General features: G+C 44.2%; 1 protein-coding gene across 7 annotated transcripts in view; it reads right to left on the reverse strand.

Moving 5' to 3' along the window:
* Window positions 1-15,179, reverse strand: part of Art4 (arginine methyltransferase 4) — a 195,190-nt gene extending 180,011 nt beyond the window's left edge. For 6 of the 7 annotated variants that reach the window (XM_075671376.1, XM_075671380.1, XM_075671377.1 and 3 more), the window contains exons 1-2: window positions 14,843-15,089; window positions 6,324-6,458 (exon numbers count right to left, since the gene is read on the reverse strand). In XM_075671376.1, coding sequence (XP_075527491.1) covers window positions 6,324-6,458; window positions 14,843-14,975 — 268 coding nt within the window. In that variant the 5' untranslated portion in view covers window positions 14,976-15,089. The other variant, XM_075671379.1, reaches the window with a different exon arrangement.
* Between the last annotated feature and the right edge of the window lie 2,816 nt (window positions 15,180-17,995).

Below are 17,995 nucleotides of genomic sequence, written 5' to 3' on the forward strand. Positions count from 1 at the left end.
TACGAACATTTGCATAAGCACAATATTCTCTCACTGCCAAGCAAGAGCACACTGAAACGTTACTTGAAGCTGTACAATAGTGGTTTCGGTTTCAGCACTAAAATACTGAGACAACTGAAGCAAAAAACAAGACACATGAGCACTTTTATCAGGCATGGAAGGCTATTGGTCGATGAACTCAAACTGGCAGAGCACCTAAATGTGAAGTCATCTGGGCATATTGAGGGATTTGTCGACATGAGCTCTTTTACCATAGGAGAGAGCATTCCCTGCGACCACGGAATGGTGGTATGTTCCTACACTTTATTAGGAAGTGGATGCAAATAATAGGTTCCATTGCCACTTGAGGGAATGCGAAAGCAGAGCTCCTAGCCAAGATATTAATAGAAGCAACAGTACTTGCTGAAGCTAGTGGACTTCCTGTTAATTTTATCATGCGTGACAGTGCCTGATGGAACCGTCACACGTGGAAGATCTTGGGGATTGGTGTGGAGTCAGGAAAGGTCACCTGGAAGTCTGAGCACCCTCCAGATCCTGCTCGTCACCTGTTTTTTCTGTCGGACTTTCCCCACTTAATCAAGTGTGTGAGGAACACATTGCTCAGCCACCCACTGTACACTTCGAATGAGATGGTAAGTATTTTCTCTTCATAAGAAGAGCCACTTAAATTCTGTTTCTTCCAAACTATTGCCTTAATAAGTGCTATTTGATTTCATGTCAATGGCTTATAATCACCTTCAGTTTAATTTCGCTGAGTTGCACTGTGCTAATGAGTACACACTGAACTCTTACAACTACGTACAGCTATAATTTCAGGTTTCCATCCAACCTTTAAGGGAACCATTCAAGACAGGCAGTGGGAACATCATTCCGAAAGCAACACCCGGTCTCACCCTCGTACATCTGCAGCCAAATGGCTTTGAGAAAATGCGGGTGACCTTTGCATTTCAGCTGTTTGGGAACTGTTTTGCATGAGACAGTGATACAAAGATACACTGGAGTCGTCGTGGGGGAAGATTCATGCAACATTCCGATTTCTCCCGTAAGCAAGAATTACTATTTAGAATGCTTCAGGACAAGCGACCAGCGATTACAAGTGCTTTCTTTAAGACAAGTGCATTTTTAAAAGAGAATTTCACACTGTTTCAAGTCTATCAACCAACTCGTCAAAATCATGACTTCTCGGTTCCTAGCCAGAGTCCTTCGCCCAGGATCCGAGAATGTGAAGACTGTGAAAAAAATTCCTCGAGTTTCTGTCTCGCTGGGAATCACATGCAAAAGGAGTTGGCGGCTTCTTGAGCCAGTCGACGGCAGATGGGCTCCGTGTGACATTGTGCAGCACTTTGGCTCTGTTAGAATACTTGGAAGGAGAAGGTTTTAAAATAGCTATTGACATCTAGACTAAGCCAATATAAGACGGAGAGCTTCTTCTGAGGTAGTCGTGAGGAACCAACGATCACCCAATGCCGTCTCAATTTTTTATTGTTGTGAATTGCCTGTCCTTTTATAACTTGGTGAAGGTAATGCAAACAGGGAACACAAAGGTCAGCGAAGATTCAGTATTGCTACTTCACTCACCTGATAATTCTGACAAGGAAGGGGACATTGCGTCATTTGACGAGTTAGATGAAGCTGGAAATCTGACGCTGCTAGAGCAAAGGCTAAACAGTACTCCGGCAGAGCACTGGGCTTATGTGGAGGAAAGGAGCGATGACCGCCTCATCCATTATATGGCAGGGTATGTCGCACGGAAATTTTAGAGCGCAGCTCTCTGGCGTCCGTTCCTGGGTTTCGCGTCGGCGTCGGCGTCGGCCTCGTAACCAGCTCCGCCCCCCTTTCATCCCCCCAGCACTAGCAGCGATCGACTGATACCGCTGGATGCCGCTGACGCCGCTAGAGAGTCAAGATAACGTGACTGCATAGAACACCGTCGCCGCCATGCAGAAAGAGGAGGAAAGGGTACCCCCCCCCCCCCTGTTCTTGTGTGGCGGATAGGGTGCTCTTCAGTTGCCGACGCGCCGGTTATTCGTTGTCCCTGAAACCAACTCCGCAGCTGGGGTTGACTCACTATCGGCGTCAGCGGCATCAGTCAGTCGCTGCTATCTCTTCCCTCCTCCCTTTATCATGTTGTCCGCTTGCTGCGCGCGCTTCTGCCCCCATCGTTTGCCGCTGGGTGTACACGCCGCCCCCCTCCCCCCTCTTCCTGCGAGTCTCCGGTTGTCAAAGCGCCGGCTCGAACTTAGTTCCTTTCTTCGCTCCTCCTCCAATGTAACCCCTGTGCGGTGGCAATCAGAGAGCCAGATCGGTGGCGGCGGATCTGTATATGTGCACCGCCCGAGCCGAAATTGCCGCTGCCGTTCGCCCTGTGCGGTGGCAATCAGAGAGCCAGATCGGTGGCGGCTTGACATAAAGACAAACAGCAATTTCCTAACACTTATGCGGGAGAACATCCCGTTCCTCTCGCTCGTAACGCGTCCCACGGCTGTGACAACCTCGCGAGGCACTTGTATACATCTCGTCTTTGAGAATCAAGCATTGGTGTACCAAGTCGAACATATATCAGTCTATTTCTCCGACCACAAAGCTTCCTTCATGACTGTCAAGAACTGTTAGTGGAGTCTTTGTTAAAGGAATACGTGTGAAAAATAAAAAAAAAATTCTGTGATAGCGCATACATGTGTTGCTAGATTTCTTTGCCTCAATCTATCGAAAAGGTGAAACAGCTTATTTGCTGCGCTCAAATTTCGCATTAGGAAGTAACGTAATCGTAGGCAATTTTTTTTTACTTGCAGAAAGTGTGAGGACTGCCGCTCTCTTCTGTTGCAGAACTCTAGTGTCAGTGGCAGAGTCTCAAAATTCACGAAATTTGGGACAGGGGAGGATTGCTGTATCCTTCCAAGTTGCTTTTTGAAGCACTAAAGAAACTTGAGGGAATATATTTACAACCTTCTTCAGCAAAGAAGAGCTTTGCAGCGACAGCATAGTTGATACCATGATTCTAGTGAAAGCTTTAAATATGGCTATGCCATAGGCTGTATATCACATGCTGATGATTTCACATCAGCAGTTGTGCGTTTTTACGTGTTAACAAGGCTGCACTTTAACGTTAAAGGTCTTAAGCAGTGAAGAGAAGCACGACGAAAAAATAAATTGCACTTTAAAGTTAGCTATACTGTTCTTAGCAGGCTGGTGCAACATGTATGCTGGCACTTTGTTTTTTATCTAAATGCACAACCTTTTCTGGTGCATTCAAAAAGCTAATTTTGTGAATATAATTAAGAAATGAATTTAAGGAACTCATTAAAGCATATTAATTCCACTGTAGGTCTACAGTGTCTGGGCTGGAATGCACACGCACTGTTTTTCTGTGTTTTGGCATACTGTGTGTAGCTTTTCAGAGATCCCTTTTACTTGGCGTCTTTCCTACCTGTCTTATTCCTTTCATAAAAATGTAGGATGTCGATGTGTCTCATACTCGCACATGAGCCCGACGTTCGGGAGCAGTTTATGATGTATATAAAAAAAATTCACAAAAGACTGTGCAAATGTAGTCATTGCAGGGGATTTGCGAAACAGGATGAAAGAAGGAGGGACAAATTTTTATCGCGAAAGAAAGTAAATGCCAAGCAGAGAAGGTCTTTGGGCCGTTTACGTACATACTGTTTTACCTTCTCTTCTACAACAGCGGCTGAGGAACTAAGCGCTTGATGTTGGGTCACAGATGCTGCGGTCAATTTTTTTAAAATGCGGACAGCAAAAAAGAAAGATGTGCGCTCCTGGAATCCGAGTTGCTGCAAATCAATTCAAAGCCCTTTACTATGGTGCTACTTCCAGCATGAGTGCTGCTTGCAGATATTAAACCCATTAAACAATCAGTCTTCTTTTTGCGTCCGAATAATTTCTGGTAACGGAAACAGATTTCAAGGCTTTATACAACTACTTTGGTGTCTGCAATGCCTTTGTTGTCAGGTTAATAAATCCATCTAATGAGGAGTTTAATGATGAGAGATGAAATAAATAAATAAATAATGGGCATTAAGATGGCTAGAAGTACACATGTAATTCAACTCTTATATAAAGTGCGTTTCAGGCATGCATCTTATCATCCCCCGAGCATTTGCAAGTCTATCTGACTGCGACAGAAAATGATCACAACAATATTCACGCGCAGCACGAGTGCTGCACTGTCGGCTTTGTACAGCCCATGTTCCTACAACGCCATCTCGTGCTATCTACATGAACAGCCTCAGTGGCGAGCACTTCCTGACCACACTGCCCCGATATTAGTACACTGTAGCACTGGTTCGAGGCAGGCATGGGTGGTGGTGGCTCTCATGAATGCCATTTTGGACGTGCAGTGATGGTAAAAAGTCTGGAAAATCGGACAGCAAAGGGTTCTTGCATGCGACATTTCATACGTTCTTATGCATTGACTCTATGAGGCACGTGGTGATGCCACAAAGCCATCCGAATTATCGGACATGTTCCATAAATCAGGCACATGGAAAATCTGTCGTTGACTGCACACTGACAACTCCTCCGGCAGATGACACAGCGTCAAAGACAATTGGTTACACTTCCTCTGTTACTTGAGCCTGCATTAGCGCGACTTTCGTTCCCTTTCAATCAAATTGCAGCTAATTTTGCCTGATAGAAGCACCCCCCCCCCCCCGCCTAGTTTTCCCCAAGTATTTCCAGACTATTTAAAATCCCTGAGGATTCCCAGTTGATAGACACCCTAATATATTTTTCAACTGTTTAACTCAAATAAGCAATAATTGTACAGTGCAGTCCACTTATACAGATACCACATATAATGATACATCAGTTATAATGATGGGTTGACATGAGAGTGTCATTTTATGCATTAGGTCTATGGGAAAAAAAACATTTATAACGATAGGTTATTCACCGCATATTGGATATAATGATCAAAATTTTGCCGTCTGGAAGGCGTTTTCTGTGCCAAATAATTGTAACATTTGCGTTGCTTAGTTCCCTGAAACAAACGATGTTGAGACGAGGCGATGTTTACCTCCGTAAGTTCGTATCTGCCGCCATTACCACGCAGCGCAACCCGCCCCACCCGCGCACCGGAGAATAGCTGAGTAGGCGCAGCGCGCCACAACATGGCGCTAGCTGCTTCATGCGCGTCGGCCACAGTCGCTCCGAAAGAGGGAGAAAGGAAAAAAAAGCAACAAGCAAAGCGGCGCGGTGGCGCCCATCCCACGTCTCTCTCTCTTGCGATAGCAGGCCGACGCCACCGAAGCAGCGTGCAACCAACGGTTCAACCCAGTTCGAAGATGGCGCCAACAAAGCGCAAAGCTGTGTCGCGTGACACGAAGATGGATATTTTGCAGAACTCTCGATGCGGCTTCAACGTGAGCGCCCTTGTGAAGATGTGTGAGCTCGCCCAGTTAACGATATCAACCATCTTGAAAATCGGGAGCGCCGCGATTGTGAAGGCAGGAGCTATCAGTGGCCATGCCGATCAACGGAAAAGGGTTACAAACCCTTTGTGCGCCGATGTTGAAGAGGCAATTTACCAGTGGATCATCACCAATTGCTTCAAAAAGGCAGGCTTTGTGCGTAAGGACAAACTTCTCCAACCTACTGAGACCAACACGGCGGAAGCCGCTGACAATACCGCTCGCTCCTACTGGTGACACAGGTGGTGCATCGAAGGAGGAGTTTTTGACTGCAGACAGTGCTGCCTCATTCTGCAATGAGGTCACCGACGAGGCGATCGACAAAGATGTGCTGTCACGACAGACGGCAAAGTTGTGCGACGGTGGCGACGGCAGCAGCGACAGTGACAAAAAGATTGACAGTGGCTCCTTGACCCCAAACTTGATGTCCACGCAAGGTGCACTGTCGTCGATCGACTCCTTAATTGATTTTATACATGCTAAAGGATTGCCGCCAGTGTTCGCACAGCAGCTGGAATCCATGCACACCACGGTTGTGAAGCTGAAGCTGCCGCACAAGCAAGTGCAGATTTCGGACTATTTCGGCGCGCCTAATCCTTGACACGGTCATTGGCGCTAGAGATAAAGTTTGTTTTTCACGGCCAACTTTCTACATCTATTCTTTAGAGCAAGTAGCGAATTCGAGTTCGGAGCTGCAAAGGTATGTTCCGCGTTGCGCACGAAAAAAAGACCTTCAACCAATGTTTCACAAGGAGCAGGCATTTAAGTGGGCATAGAACCGAAATATGGTAGGGTCTCCAAGCCTGTTTTTTAAAGCAAATCTATTAGGTACAGGTTCATCTGTAATCCACAGCTGGCTTCCTCATGAAAAGCAACCTAGTACAGCAGGCCCACCTTGGCTGTTGGGGAAGAGCGCCAGCAGTGTTCCCTTGGTGTGGGTGATGACAAAGGCACGCTTGCCCACACGGGCTGTGTCCGTGTCCTTGAAGACCTCCACCTCGTGCACAGCCTCAGGCCCATTGCTTTCGCCTGCACAGGAAACACCACACTTGGCCACATCTAGGCAGCACTGCTCATATCACTCTTCCAGCCACCTTCCCGTCACTTTGCCTATGTCTGCCTCTCGATTTTTTTTTTCTAGTTTGCTGGCATTCTCCTAGCATAACACATCACTGTTTCTACAAGCTTAAAAGGGCACACAACACTAAAGCTACATAAAGCGGTCAATATTGAAGTCTTCATTTGGCAGAAGAATGCTATTAATATTGGAGAAAATCAGCTGCTGGGAATGTATATGTTGACTTTACATTTACAGCCATAATTTGGCTAAAAAAAATACGGGCAAAGCCTTTGATTCGCCCTCGTATGCACTACTACTGAAATGGTTTACAATATAGTTTTGTTAGTTGGTTTTAGTGATCACTGTTTTATTCACTTTGTAATTAACTGTGCCAGGGAATGCAAAGAAGTATCAGCCAAAGTATATTAGAGCTTACAATGGGGCAAGCTTTCTTGCCATTACCAGTGAACTTGCAACATTCCTACATGCCTAAATTGGATTAATAGTCAGTAGAGAGTAACTGCGAGCTCTTCAATATTCATCATCATCAGCCTATTTCTGTCCACTGCAGGACGAAGGCCTCTCCCTGTGATCTCCAATTACCCCTGTCCTGCGCCAACCGATTCCAACTAGCACCCGCAAATTTCCTAATTTCGTCGCACCACCTAGTCTTCTGCCATCCTCTACTGCGCTTCCCTTCTCTTGGTACCCATTCAGTCACCCTAATGGTGCACTGGCCATCTAATCTGCACACTACATGACCTGCCCAGCATAATTTTTTTCTGTTGATGTCTATTAGAATATCGTCTATACCTGTTTGCTCTCTGATCCAAACTGCTCTCTGTCTCTTAAAGTTATGCCTAGCATTCTTCGTTCCATCGCTCTTTGCGCAGTCAACTTGTTCTCAAGCTTCTTTGTCAGTCTCCAAGTCTCTGCCCCATATGTCAGCACCAGTAAAATGCACTGATTGTACACCTTCCTTTTCAAATAAAAATGGTAAGCTTCCAGTCAGGAGCTCACGATATCTGCCATATGCGATCCAACCCATTTTTATTCTTTTGTTAATTTTCTTCTCATGGTCAGGGCTCCGTGTCATTAGTTGACCTAGGTAAACATACTCCTTCACAGACTCTAGAGGCTCACTTGCTATCTTGTTCTTGTACTCTTGTTCCTTTGCCCGATTATCATTATCTTTGTCTTCTGCATATTACTCTTAAACTCTCCCTGTTAAGGTCCTCAATCATTTGTTGTAACTCGTCCGCAGTGCTGCTGAATAGAACAATGTCACCGGCAAATCGAAGGTTGCTGAGGTATTCGCCGTCGATCCTTACTCCTAAACCTTCCCAGTTTACTAGCTTCAAGTTAAAGGTTGGTCTATTATATTAACATAAAGTATATAACAAGTGCACATCGGTGCAATACTGTATCATGTAGAACCACTGTGTACTCAATTCCAGGCCATGAAAAAAATGACAGCCACAATGACCCCCTACTCAAGTCAGGATAAATGCAGCTTAATTTATCATTCCTCATTCCTGTCCCTTGCCACACACTTGCACCTGTTCCTGAACTGAAGTTGTATAGAAACTAAAGTGTGATTCATCGTACTAGTAAACCTAGAGATGGAAGTTTCAGCACGGTATCTGGCGGGACGTACAACTCTGATCAAAAGTATGGAAACCAGGGATTCTGCAGGCGGGAATAAAACTGAACTTCGTGGCAACTCAGACCAGCCTGAAACTGACAAACGCATAGCAACGTTTAAAATGTGCATTCTGAACTGCAGTCTTCAGCTTCAGGCTGCATGCCAAGGCATCAAGAAATCCCTTTCTTTCTTTTTTTCCACGGAACCCCTGGTCTGCACACTTTAGATGACGGGTATGCATTATTTGACAATGGATATTTTAAAGTCCTACAAATAATCTTGACAAACTTTGCTGGTGCAGAAACTAAGAACTCTGTTTGAAATCAATCTATTCACAGTTTCTGTACACAGATCCTGACTTAGGCCCATCACCTACCAAAAAAAAAGGGAGTTTTGGTAGTGCAGATGAATTCCAAAACTGCATTTATCGGCAGAGTGAATTCAAATGAAAAAACATGATTACCTAAGCAAAGAGTGGGGGAGGCTTACGTAAATATCTTAGCAAACATCTACAGAGATTTCACAGCTACCTTAATTCCCCACAAGTAGAAATATACCTATAAAGAAAGGGGTCCGACAAGGAGACACAATCTCTCCAAGGCTATTCACTGCATACTTGGAAGAAGTATCGAATCTATTAAACTGGGAAGGCTTAGGAATGAGGATCAACAGTGAATATCTCAAGAACCTACGGTTTGCAGATGATGATGTTCTGTTCAACAACACGGGGGCGAGTTACAACAAATGATTGAGGACCTTAACAGAGAGAGTGTAAGAGTGGGGTGGAAGATTAATATGCAGAAAACAAAGATAATGATCAATAGCCTGGCAAGGGAACTGGAGTTCAGGATCGCCAGTCAGCCTCTAGAGTCTGTGAAGGAGCATGTTTACCTAGGTTGATTACTCACAGGGGACCCTGATCATGAGAAGGAAACTTGCAGAAGAATAAAAATGGGTTGCAGTGTATAGTGCAGGTATTGCCAGATCCTGACTGGGAGCTTACCATTATCATTAAAAAGAAAAGTGTACAATCAGTGCATTCTACCGGCGTTAACATAAGGGGCACAAACTTGGAGACTGACAAAGAAGCTCAAAAGCAAGTTAAGGACCGTGCAAACAGCAATGGAACGAAGAACGTTAAGTGTAACGTTAAGAAATAGGAAATGAGCGGCGTGGATCAGAGAGCAAACAGGAATAGCCAATATTCTAACTGACATCAAGAGAAAGAAATGGAGTTGGGCAGGTCATGTCATGCGTAGATTAGATACCCGGTGGACCATTAGGGTTACAGAATGGGTGCCAAGAGAAGGGAAGTGCAGTCAAGGACGGCAGAAAACTAGGAGGGGTGATGAAATTAGGAAATTTACAGGCTTTAGTTTGAATCAGTTAACACAGAACAGGGGTGATTGGAAGTCACAGGCTTTTGTCCTGCAGTGTACATAAAATAGGCTGATGATTATGATGACTTTGATGTCCTACATAGAATCTGGACAAATTTCAATGCTGCAGAAACCAAGAACTTCGTTCAAAACCTATCCACAGTTTGAGTACACAAATCGTGAATCAGTACCATCACCTACCACAAAATGCTTTGGTTGTGCACATCAGTTCAACAACTGCATTTATCAGCAGAGTGTGTTTATCTTTCATCAGTCCCGTTGTTTACATTCTTACCGCATCGTGCAATTTATTCGGTAAGTTAAAGTGTATTAATGCCTTTGTGACTTTCTGTAATAACTTTTTGATAAAGTAGTCGGTACAGAAGAGCCAAAACCCAATGATTGTAACCGACTGTAATGTGCAGGTATCATCATCATCATCCTATTTTATGTCCACTGCAGGACGAAGGCTTCTCCCAGCATCTCCAATTAGCCCCGTCTTGTGCCAACCGATTTTAACAAGCACCCACAAATTTCCTAAATTCATCGTTCCCATCTAGTCTTCTGCCATTCTCGACTGCGTTTCCCTTCTCTTGGTATCTATTCTGTAACCCTAATGGTCCAACAGCTGTCTAACCTGCGCATTAGATGGCTTCCCCAGCTCCATTTTTTTCTCATGTCAATTAGAATATCGGCTATACCCGTTTGCTATCTGATCCAAACCGCTCTCTGTCTCTTAACATTATGCCTAGCATTCTTCGTTCTATCGCCCACTGCGCGGTCGTTAACTTGTTCGCAAGCTTCTTTGTCAGTCTCCAAGTCTCTGCCCCATATGTCAGCACCCGTAACATGCACCAAGTGTACACCTTCCATTTCAATGATAATGCCAAGCTTCCAGTCAGGAGCTGACAATGCCTGCCGTATGCGATCCAACCCATTCTTATTCTTCTATGAATTTCCTGCTCATGATCAGGGCTTCCTGTGATTAATTGACCTAGGTAAACGTACGCCTTCACCGACTCTTGAGGCTGAGTGGCAATCCTGAATTCTTGTTCCTTTGCCCGGCTATTCATCATTGTCTTCTGCATATTAGTCTTCAACCCCACTCTTAAAATCTCTCTGTTAAGGTTCTCGAACATTTGTTCTAACTCGTCTGCAGTGTTGCTGAATAGAACAATGTCATTGGCAAATCGAAGGTTGCCGAGACATTCGCCGTCGATCCTTACTCCTACGCCTTCCCAGTTTAATAGCTTCAATACTTCTTCCAAACCCACAGTGAATAGCATTGGAGAGATTGTGTCTCCTTGTCTGACCCCTTTCTTTATGGGCATCTTCCTACTTGTGTAGAATTAAGGTGGCTGTGGAATCTCTGTAGATATTTTCCAAGGTATTTATGTAAGCGATCTGTACTGCTTGTATACGTAATGCCTCTATGAATGCTGCTATCTCTACTGTATCAAATACGCTTCCGTAATCTATGATCTATGGATTTCTCGATTACCTGATTAATGTCATTTGACACTACCCCATGCTTCCTTAATTAAAAAAACTTGGAGCTTATAATATAAATCCGCAGGTTATTTCTGACACTGTGACTTCTATTATACATAAATTATATATAATTGAGGGTATCCAGTCTCAGATGTGTTTATTCCCCGATGATTGTGTGCTATAAAGGGAAGTAAAATGCGTTGATGTAGCTGTTCTCCAACAAGATCTAGACAAAATCAACGAGTGGTGTGTAAAGTGGCATATGAACTTGAATGAAAAAAAAAAAACTGTGTACATGACATTTACCAGAAAAAAGTATCCACACACACATGAGCAGTTATAATCTGAACAGCATACCTTTAAAACAAGTATCAGATTACAAATACCTAGGTGTTTATTTTACATCTTCGCTAAGGTGGCAGAGACGTTCATTCCGTTGCAGCCAAAGCTGGGAAAGTGTTGGGCTTTTTATGTCGGAATGCCATAACTTTTCCTGTAGCTACTAAATAATTATTGTACAAAACCAATGTTAGACCACTTCTTGAATATGCCTGCACAGGCTGGGACCCTCCAGCAAAGCGAGACGTTGATAAATTGGAAAGGATTCAAAATTTGGCTGCCCAGTTTGTGTAAGGCAATTACCGCAGGACTATTGGGGCGGAAAGTATAAACGAAACACTGCATTGGGAGCATTTAGATAATCGTCGGCATAAGTTGCGATTGAAATTCTTTCATGCTCTTTACCACAGTCGTGTTGGGATCGAAAATAGAAAATATTTGCTTGCACCTCACTATGTCTCAGACCGAGTTGATCACATGTTCAAGGTAAGGGAAATCGCATGCAAGACTGATTTATTTCGATTGTCTTTCTTTCCTAGAACAATCCGCGAATGGAACCAATTGCTGTCTAACATTGCCTCTGTTATATCTAATGATGTTTACTTTTCTATGTTAGCATAACCGCGTGTAAGTTTGTTCCAATGACGTGTATTTTGTGACTGATTGTGATTAGTGGTTATTTGTATTAGTTGTGCGACAGACACTGTATGTATTTTTATCTTTTTTGTGTATACCCTCTCCCACTGTAATTCCTGTTAAGGCGCTGTGGGTAATAAAGTAAAAAATGTGATCCATTGTAGAGTATCCCTTCCTGAAGCCAGCCTGTTGCCTTGGTTGACTAAAGTCCAGTATTGCCCTTATTCTACTCGAGATTATTTTGGTGAATATTTTATATAACACTGGGAATAAGCTAATGGGCCTATAGTTATTCAATTCTTTAACGTCTCCATTTTTGTGGATTAGTATAATGTTCACATTCTTCTCGTTTTCTGGGACCCTTACAGGTGGTGGTACAAACTTTATTTTTGCAGTTGATAGACACTTTGTATAAAGAGCGGCCAGTTTTCCAAGCATTATGTATCCTCCATCTTGGATTAAATCTACTGTTACTCCATCTTCTCCTGCCAATTTTCCCCGTTTCATGTCTTGCAAGGCCCTTCAGACCTCACCACTAGTTATAGGAGGAGTCTCTGCAACCTGTTCATTACTGCTTCGAATGGAGGTATCGTGGCACCTTGGGTACTGTACAGGTCAGTGTAGAATTCTTCCGCTGCTTTAGTATGCCTTCGAGATTGCTGATAACATTACCCTGGTTATCTTTCAGTGCACACATCTTTGTTTGCCCTATGCCAAGTTTCCTTCTCACTGATTTCAGGCTGCCACCATTTTTTACGGCTTCTTCAGTCTTTCTCCCGTTATAGTTTCAAATATCAGTTATTTTCGCCTTGTTGATCAGTTTTGACAGTTCCACATATTCTATCTAATCCCTTGAGTTGGACACTTTCATTTTTTGTCGTTTCTTTATTGGGTCCTTTGTTACTTGGGAGAGCTTGCCTACTGGTTGCCTTGGTGCCTTGCCTGCCACTTCAACTGCTGCCTCTGAAACCAGTCTAGTTACGGCTTCATTCATCACCTCTATGTCATCTTCATCTCTCTGTTCTAAGGCTGCATATTTGTTGGCAAGTACCAGCCTGAATTTGTCTGCTTTTACCCTTACTGCCTCTAGGTTGGCCCGTTTCTTCTTGACCAATTTTGCTCTTTCTCTCTTCAAATTGATGTGAATCCTAGCCCTCACTACTCTGTGATCGCTGCACTTTACCTTACCTATTCACTTCTACATCCTACACCATGCTGGGATTGGCAGAAAGTATGAAATCGATTTAATTTCTTGTTTCACCATTAGGGCTTTTCCAGGTCCCACTTTCGGTTGCTACGCTTCCTGAAAAAGGTATTCATTATTAAAGCTTATTTGTTTCTGCAGATCCTATCAACATCTCTCCTCCAGCATTCCTAAAATCAACACCGTAGTTGTCAATTCCTTGTTCCCCAGCCTGTTTTTACCATCCAAATATTTTTAAATAACTTGGTGCTGATTCTACTGCACACGTCATGTAACGAAACCAGAGTCATCGCATCTCCGAGCATCGCTTTCTTTAGACGATCCGTTTGATGGCAGTGCGACTAGCTATCGTTCATTGAAAAGAAGTTACAATTTAGGCACACCTTTTATTTTAAGAAGTGTGCATTAGAATCGTGCAAATACAGTAAAACATCTGCAAAAGATGCCGACCGTTTTCCATACTTGGCTCAGGGTAACAGCTCTGCTGAAAGAGTATGAAGCAGCTCATCGTGGCTGATGTGCATAGTAGTACAAGAATAGTCAGAGATGCCAATCTCAAGACTGCATGTTTTCAGAAGAGCTACAACAGCGTCTCACTTCAGTGTGGCAAAATGGGGAAAGAACAGCATTTCCAAGACTGCCGGCTACAGAATTCCAAGGAGCCTAAACCTGGTTGTGTGCACTCAAAAAGTGACTACCTACACTTGTGAATAGTATGAAGGACATACAGGATAAACAGGATAAACTTCTTGCACTCATCAGAGCACTTGATTGGCTATGGCAAGACCAGAAAAACGTGTCTGCGATATGTGTTGCCATGAAATGAAGGTAAGCTGTTCAATTAAATGTTGACCTTTATTGATTGGTCTAACAATACGACTAAAGAGGAAACAACCCGACACCATCACGATCTGCACAACCGCTAGCGTTTGTTGTGGGAAAAAAATTCTAGTAGACGGCCGGTAAATACGCTCGAGGTGGTAGGATGCGATCGCACTGAGCGTCTTTCCAGTTGCTAGAGTAGTTTTGATAGCAGCCCTTTCACAGACAAAAAGCCTACAATTCTGATTATTCAGGGTAAACACGAGTATCTATTTATTTATATTTTTTTGTGTGTGGGAAGTACTCTGGGCACCCCTGACGAAAGCAAAGTTGACCAACGTTTACCATCGCTGCGAAACGCACATGCCCGCACGGACACCTTTACACAAGTGAAGACTCGCAGGCTCTTCGAGCAGGAAACGGTGGAAATGGCTGCTCGAACGACATGTCTGCAGCGTCACCGACTGCATGTCACGCAAATTATGAGGTCCAACGACAGGTACCGCTACACTTGGCATCATGCGACATTTGGTGAAGTGAAACAGCCCGATGCCGGCTGGCCAGCAAAGCTCACCACGCGGCCCGACATGTCGCGCACTTTCGAACGCGCACGCAGGCCTTCGGTACGGCCACAGTGCGCCTAAGCCGAAACGAGCTTTTCGAACAGCCAAGGATCTGTGAAACAATAGCAGGGACCGATTAAAGGACCTTAGGCCTAAACAGATTATAGAACGTGCAACATGTATGCGCCTCAGTAAACAATGCGCGCGGAGACAAAGAAGCTCGATTTACAGAGCCGACGAACAGCGCACGGGATCGGTGCACGGTTTTACTCACGCTTCTTGAACTTCACAATGAGGTTATCCGACTCGTCGGCCACTGTCAGAAGTAAAGGGATGGGGAACTTCTGCGTTATTTCGCCGGTATCGGACAGACTGGATAAAAGCACCCCTTCAAACGTGGCCGCCATATTTACAACTGCCAGCCACCGCCAGGTGCAGGTGCGCGATCTCCACGGGTAAAAGAAGAGAAGCGGCGCGTTAAGCGAGAAGGGGCGCGAGACTAGCCCACTGGATTATCGAAATCCTACCATGCAGATATTAAATTCCTCCTTTTTTTTATCTTTTTTTTTCTGTGACATGACTTGCACATGGGCTTCGAGCGCAATTTGCGACTGATAGACATATTGAATGCAAGGTAAGGGAGTTAAAGCATGCATAGACAGATGACATTGCTCTCATTTGACCACACACTACTAGATTACCTTGATCGGCAGAATGATCGGCAGCATAGAGTTTCCCACAAAAATTATCGACAGCTAGTAGTCATGTAAATAAACATGCGGTGGAAATTAGCAAAAGGCGATTGGAGGATTGGTGGCTCAAAAGCAGAGAGCTGACATAAGTAAAAGGGTAGGAATACGTATTTAAAGAAAATCGAGAATTTTAATAACACACAGCGCAAGTAAATAAAAATAAAAGGCAAAATAAAAAGCTGAGCATGGTGGAAACTGCCATCACCCCGTTTCGAAGGGGACGCTCCTACCTTCCATCCATCCATCCATTTGTAGTGCCTCCTCCATAGAGTTTCTCACTATACTCAAACTCTACGCTCTCATTACCTTGGCACATAGAGTTTCTCACTATAGTGAGAAACTCTATGCCTTGGCATCATCATAGAATTTTTGTAGGAAACACTATGGGCATCATAGAGTTTCATATTAGTATACCTCATAGAGTTTCCTACAGGAATACCATAGAGGTATAGGTATACCAGAGCATAGAGCATACAGCGCATAGGTATAACCATAGTGTTTCCTATAGAGTTTCCTTTCTAACTTTCTAAGTTAATCAACAAGCGTAAGACAGCGGACATCAGGAACTATAATATGGATAGAATTGAACAGGCTCTCAGGAACGGAGGAAGCCTAAAAACAGTGAAGAAGAAACTAGGAATAGGCAAGAATCAGATGTGTGCGTTAAGAGACAAAGCCGGCAATATCGTTACTAATATGGATGAGATAGTTCAAGTGGCTGAGGAGTTCTATAGAGATTTATACAGTACCAGTGGCACCCACGACGATAGTGGAAGAGAGAATAGCCTAGAGGAATTCGAAATCCCACAGGTAACGCCAGAAGAAGTAAAGAAAGCCTTAGGAGCTATGCAAAGGGGGAAGGCAGCTGGGGAGGATCAGGTAACAGCAGATTTGTTGAAGGATGGTGGTCAGATTGTTCTAGAGAAACTGGCCACCCTGTATACGCAATCCCTCATAACCTCGAGCGTACCGGAATCTTGGAAGAACGCTAACATAATCCTAATCCATAAGAAAGGGGACGCCAAAGACTTGAAAAATTATAGACCGATCAGCTTACTGTCCGTTGCCTACAAAGTATTTACTAAGGTAATCGCAAATAGAATCAGGAACACCTTAGACTTCTGTCAACCAAAGGACCAGGCAGGATTCCGTAAAGGCTACTCAACAATAGACCATATTCACACTATCAATCAAGTGATAGAGAAATGTGCAGAATATAACCAACCGTTATATATAGCTTTCATTGATTACGAGAAAGCGTTTGATTCAGTCGAAACCTCAGCAGTCATGGAGGCATTACGGAATCAGGGTGTAGATGAGCCATATGTAAAGATACTGGAAGATATCTATAGCGGCTCCACAGCCACCGTAGTCCTCCACAAAGAAAGCAACAAAATCCCTATAAAGAAAGGCGTCAGACAGGGAGATACGATATCTCCAATGCTATTCACAGCATGTTTACAGGAGGTATTCAGAGGCCTGGAGTGGGAAGAATTGGGGATAAAAGTTGATGGAGAATACCTTAGCAACTTGCGATTCGCTGATGATATTGCCTTGCTTAGTAACTCAGGGGACCAATTGCAATGCATGCTCACTGACCTGGAGAGGCAAAGCAGAAGAGTGGGTCTGAAAATTAATCTGCAGAAAACTAAAGTAATGTTTAACAGGCTCGGAAGAGAACAGCAGTTTACGATAGGTAGCGAAGCACTGGAAGGGGTAAGGGACTACATCTACTTAGGGCAGGTAGTGACCACGGATCCGGATCATGAGGCTGAAATAACCAGAAGAATAAGAATGGGCTGGGGTGCGTTTGGCAGGCATTCTCAAATCATGAACAGCAGGATGCCACTATCCCTCAAAAGGAAAGTGTATAACAGCTGTGTGTTACCAGTACTCACATATGGGGCAGAAACCTGGAGACTTACGAAAAGGGTTCTGCTGAAATTGAGGACGACGCAACGAGCTATGGAAAGAAGAATGATTGGTGTGACATTAAGGGATAAGAAAAGAGCAGATTGGGTGAGGCAACAAACGCGGGTAAACGACATCTTAGTTGAAATCAAGAAAAAGAAATGGGCATGGGCCGGACATGTAATGAGGAGGGAAGATAACCGATGGTCACTAAGGGTTACGGACTGGATTCCAAGGGAAGGGATGCGTAGCAGGGGGCGGCAGAAAGTTAGGTGGGCGGATGACATTAAGACGTTTGCAGGGACAACATGGCCACAATTAGTACATGACCGGGGTAGTTGGAGAAGTATGGGAGAGGCCTTTGCCCTGCAGTGGGCGTAACTAGGCTGATGATGATGATGATGATGATGATTCCTACAGGAAACTCTATGGTATACCTAGAGGCAAATCTGGCGCTGCGATCGTTCAACCCTCATGGGAATGATACGAGACGGTCATTTGAGGAATCGCCAGTCGTTTGTCGGGTGCAAGAGGAAAAATCTGGGGGCGTTCGCGCCTTGAATTTTCCCCTTTGCCTAGGTACCACGGAGGAAAGGTTGATTTGCTTTGGGAACGATGGGAAGTATAGGCTTCGGATTGGCATTCTATTGACTGGCGAACTAGTCTACATGTATTTTTTTGGCAGTTTTGGTTTCGCTCCAAGCGCAATTGCTATAACCTGCAGTGGGACAGTGCAACGCAAAGCTCTCTGCCTTTGTTATGTT

Source organism: Dermacentor variabilis, chromosome 10 (assembly GCF_050947875.1).
Source record: "Dermacentor variabilis isolate Ectoservices chromosome 10, ASM5094787v1, whole genome shotgun sequence".
NCBI classification, from domain to species: Eukaryota; Metazoa; Arthropoda; class Arachnida; order Ixodida; family Ixodidae; genus Dermacentor; species Dermacentor variabilis.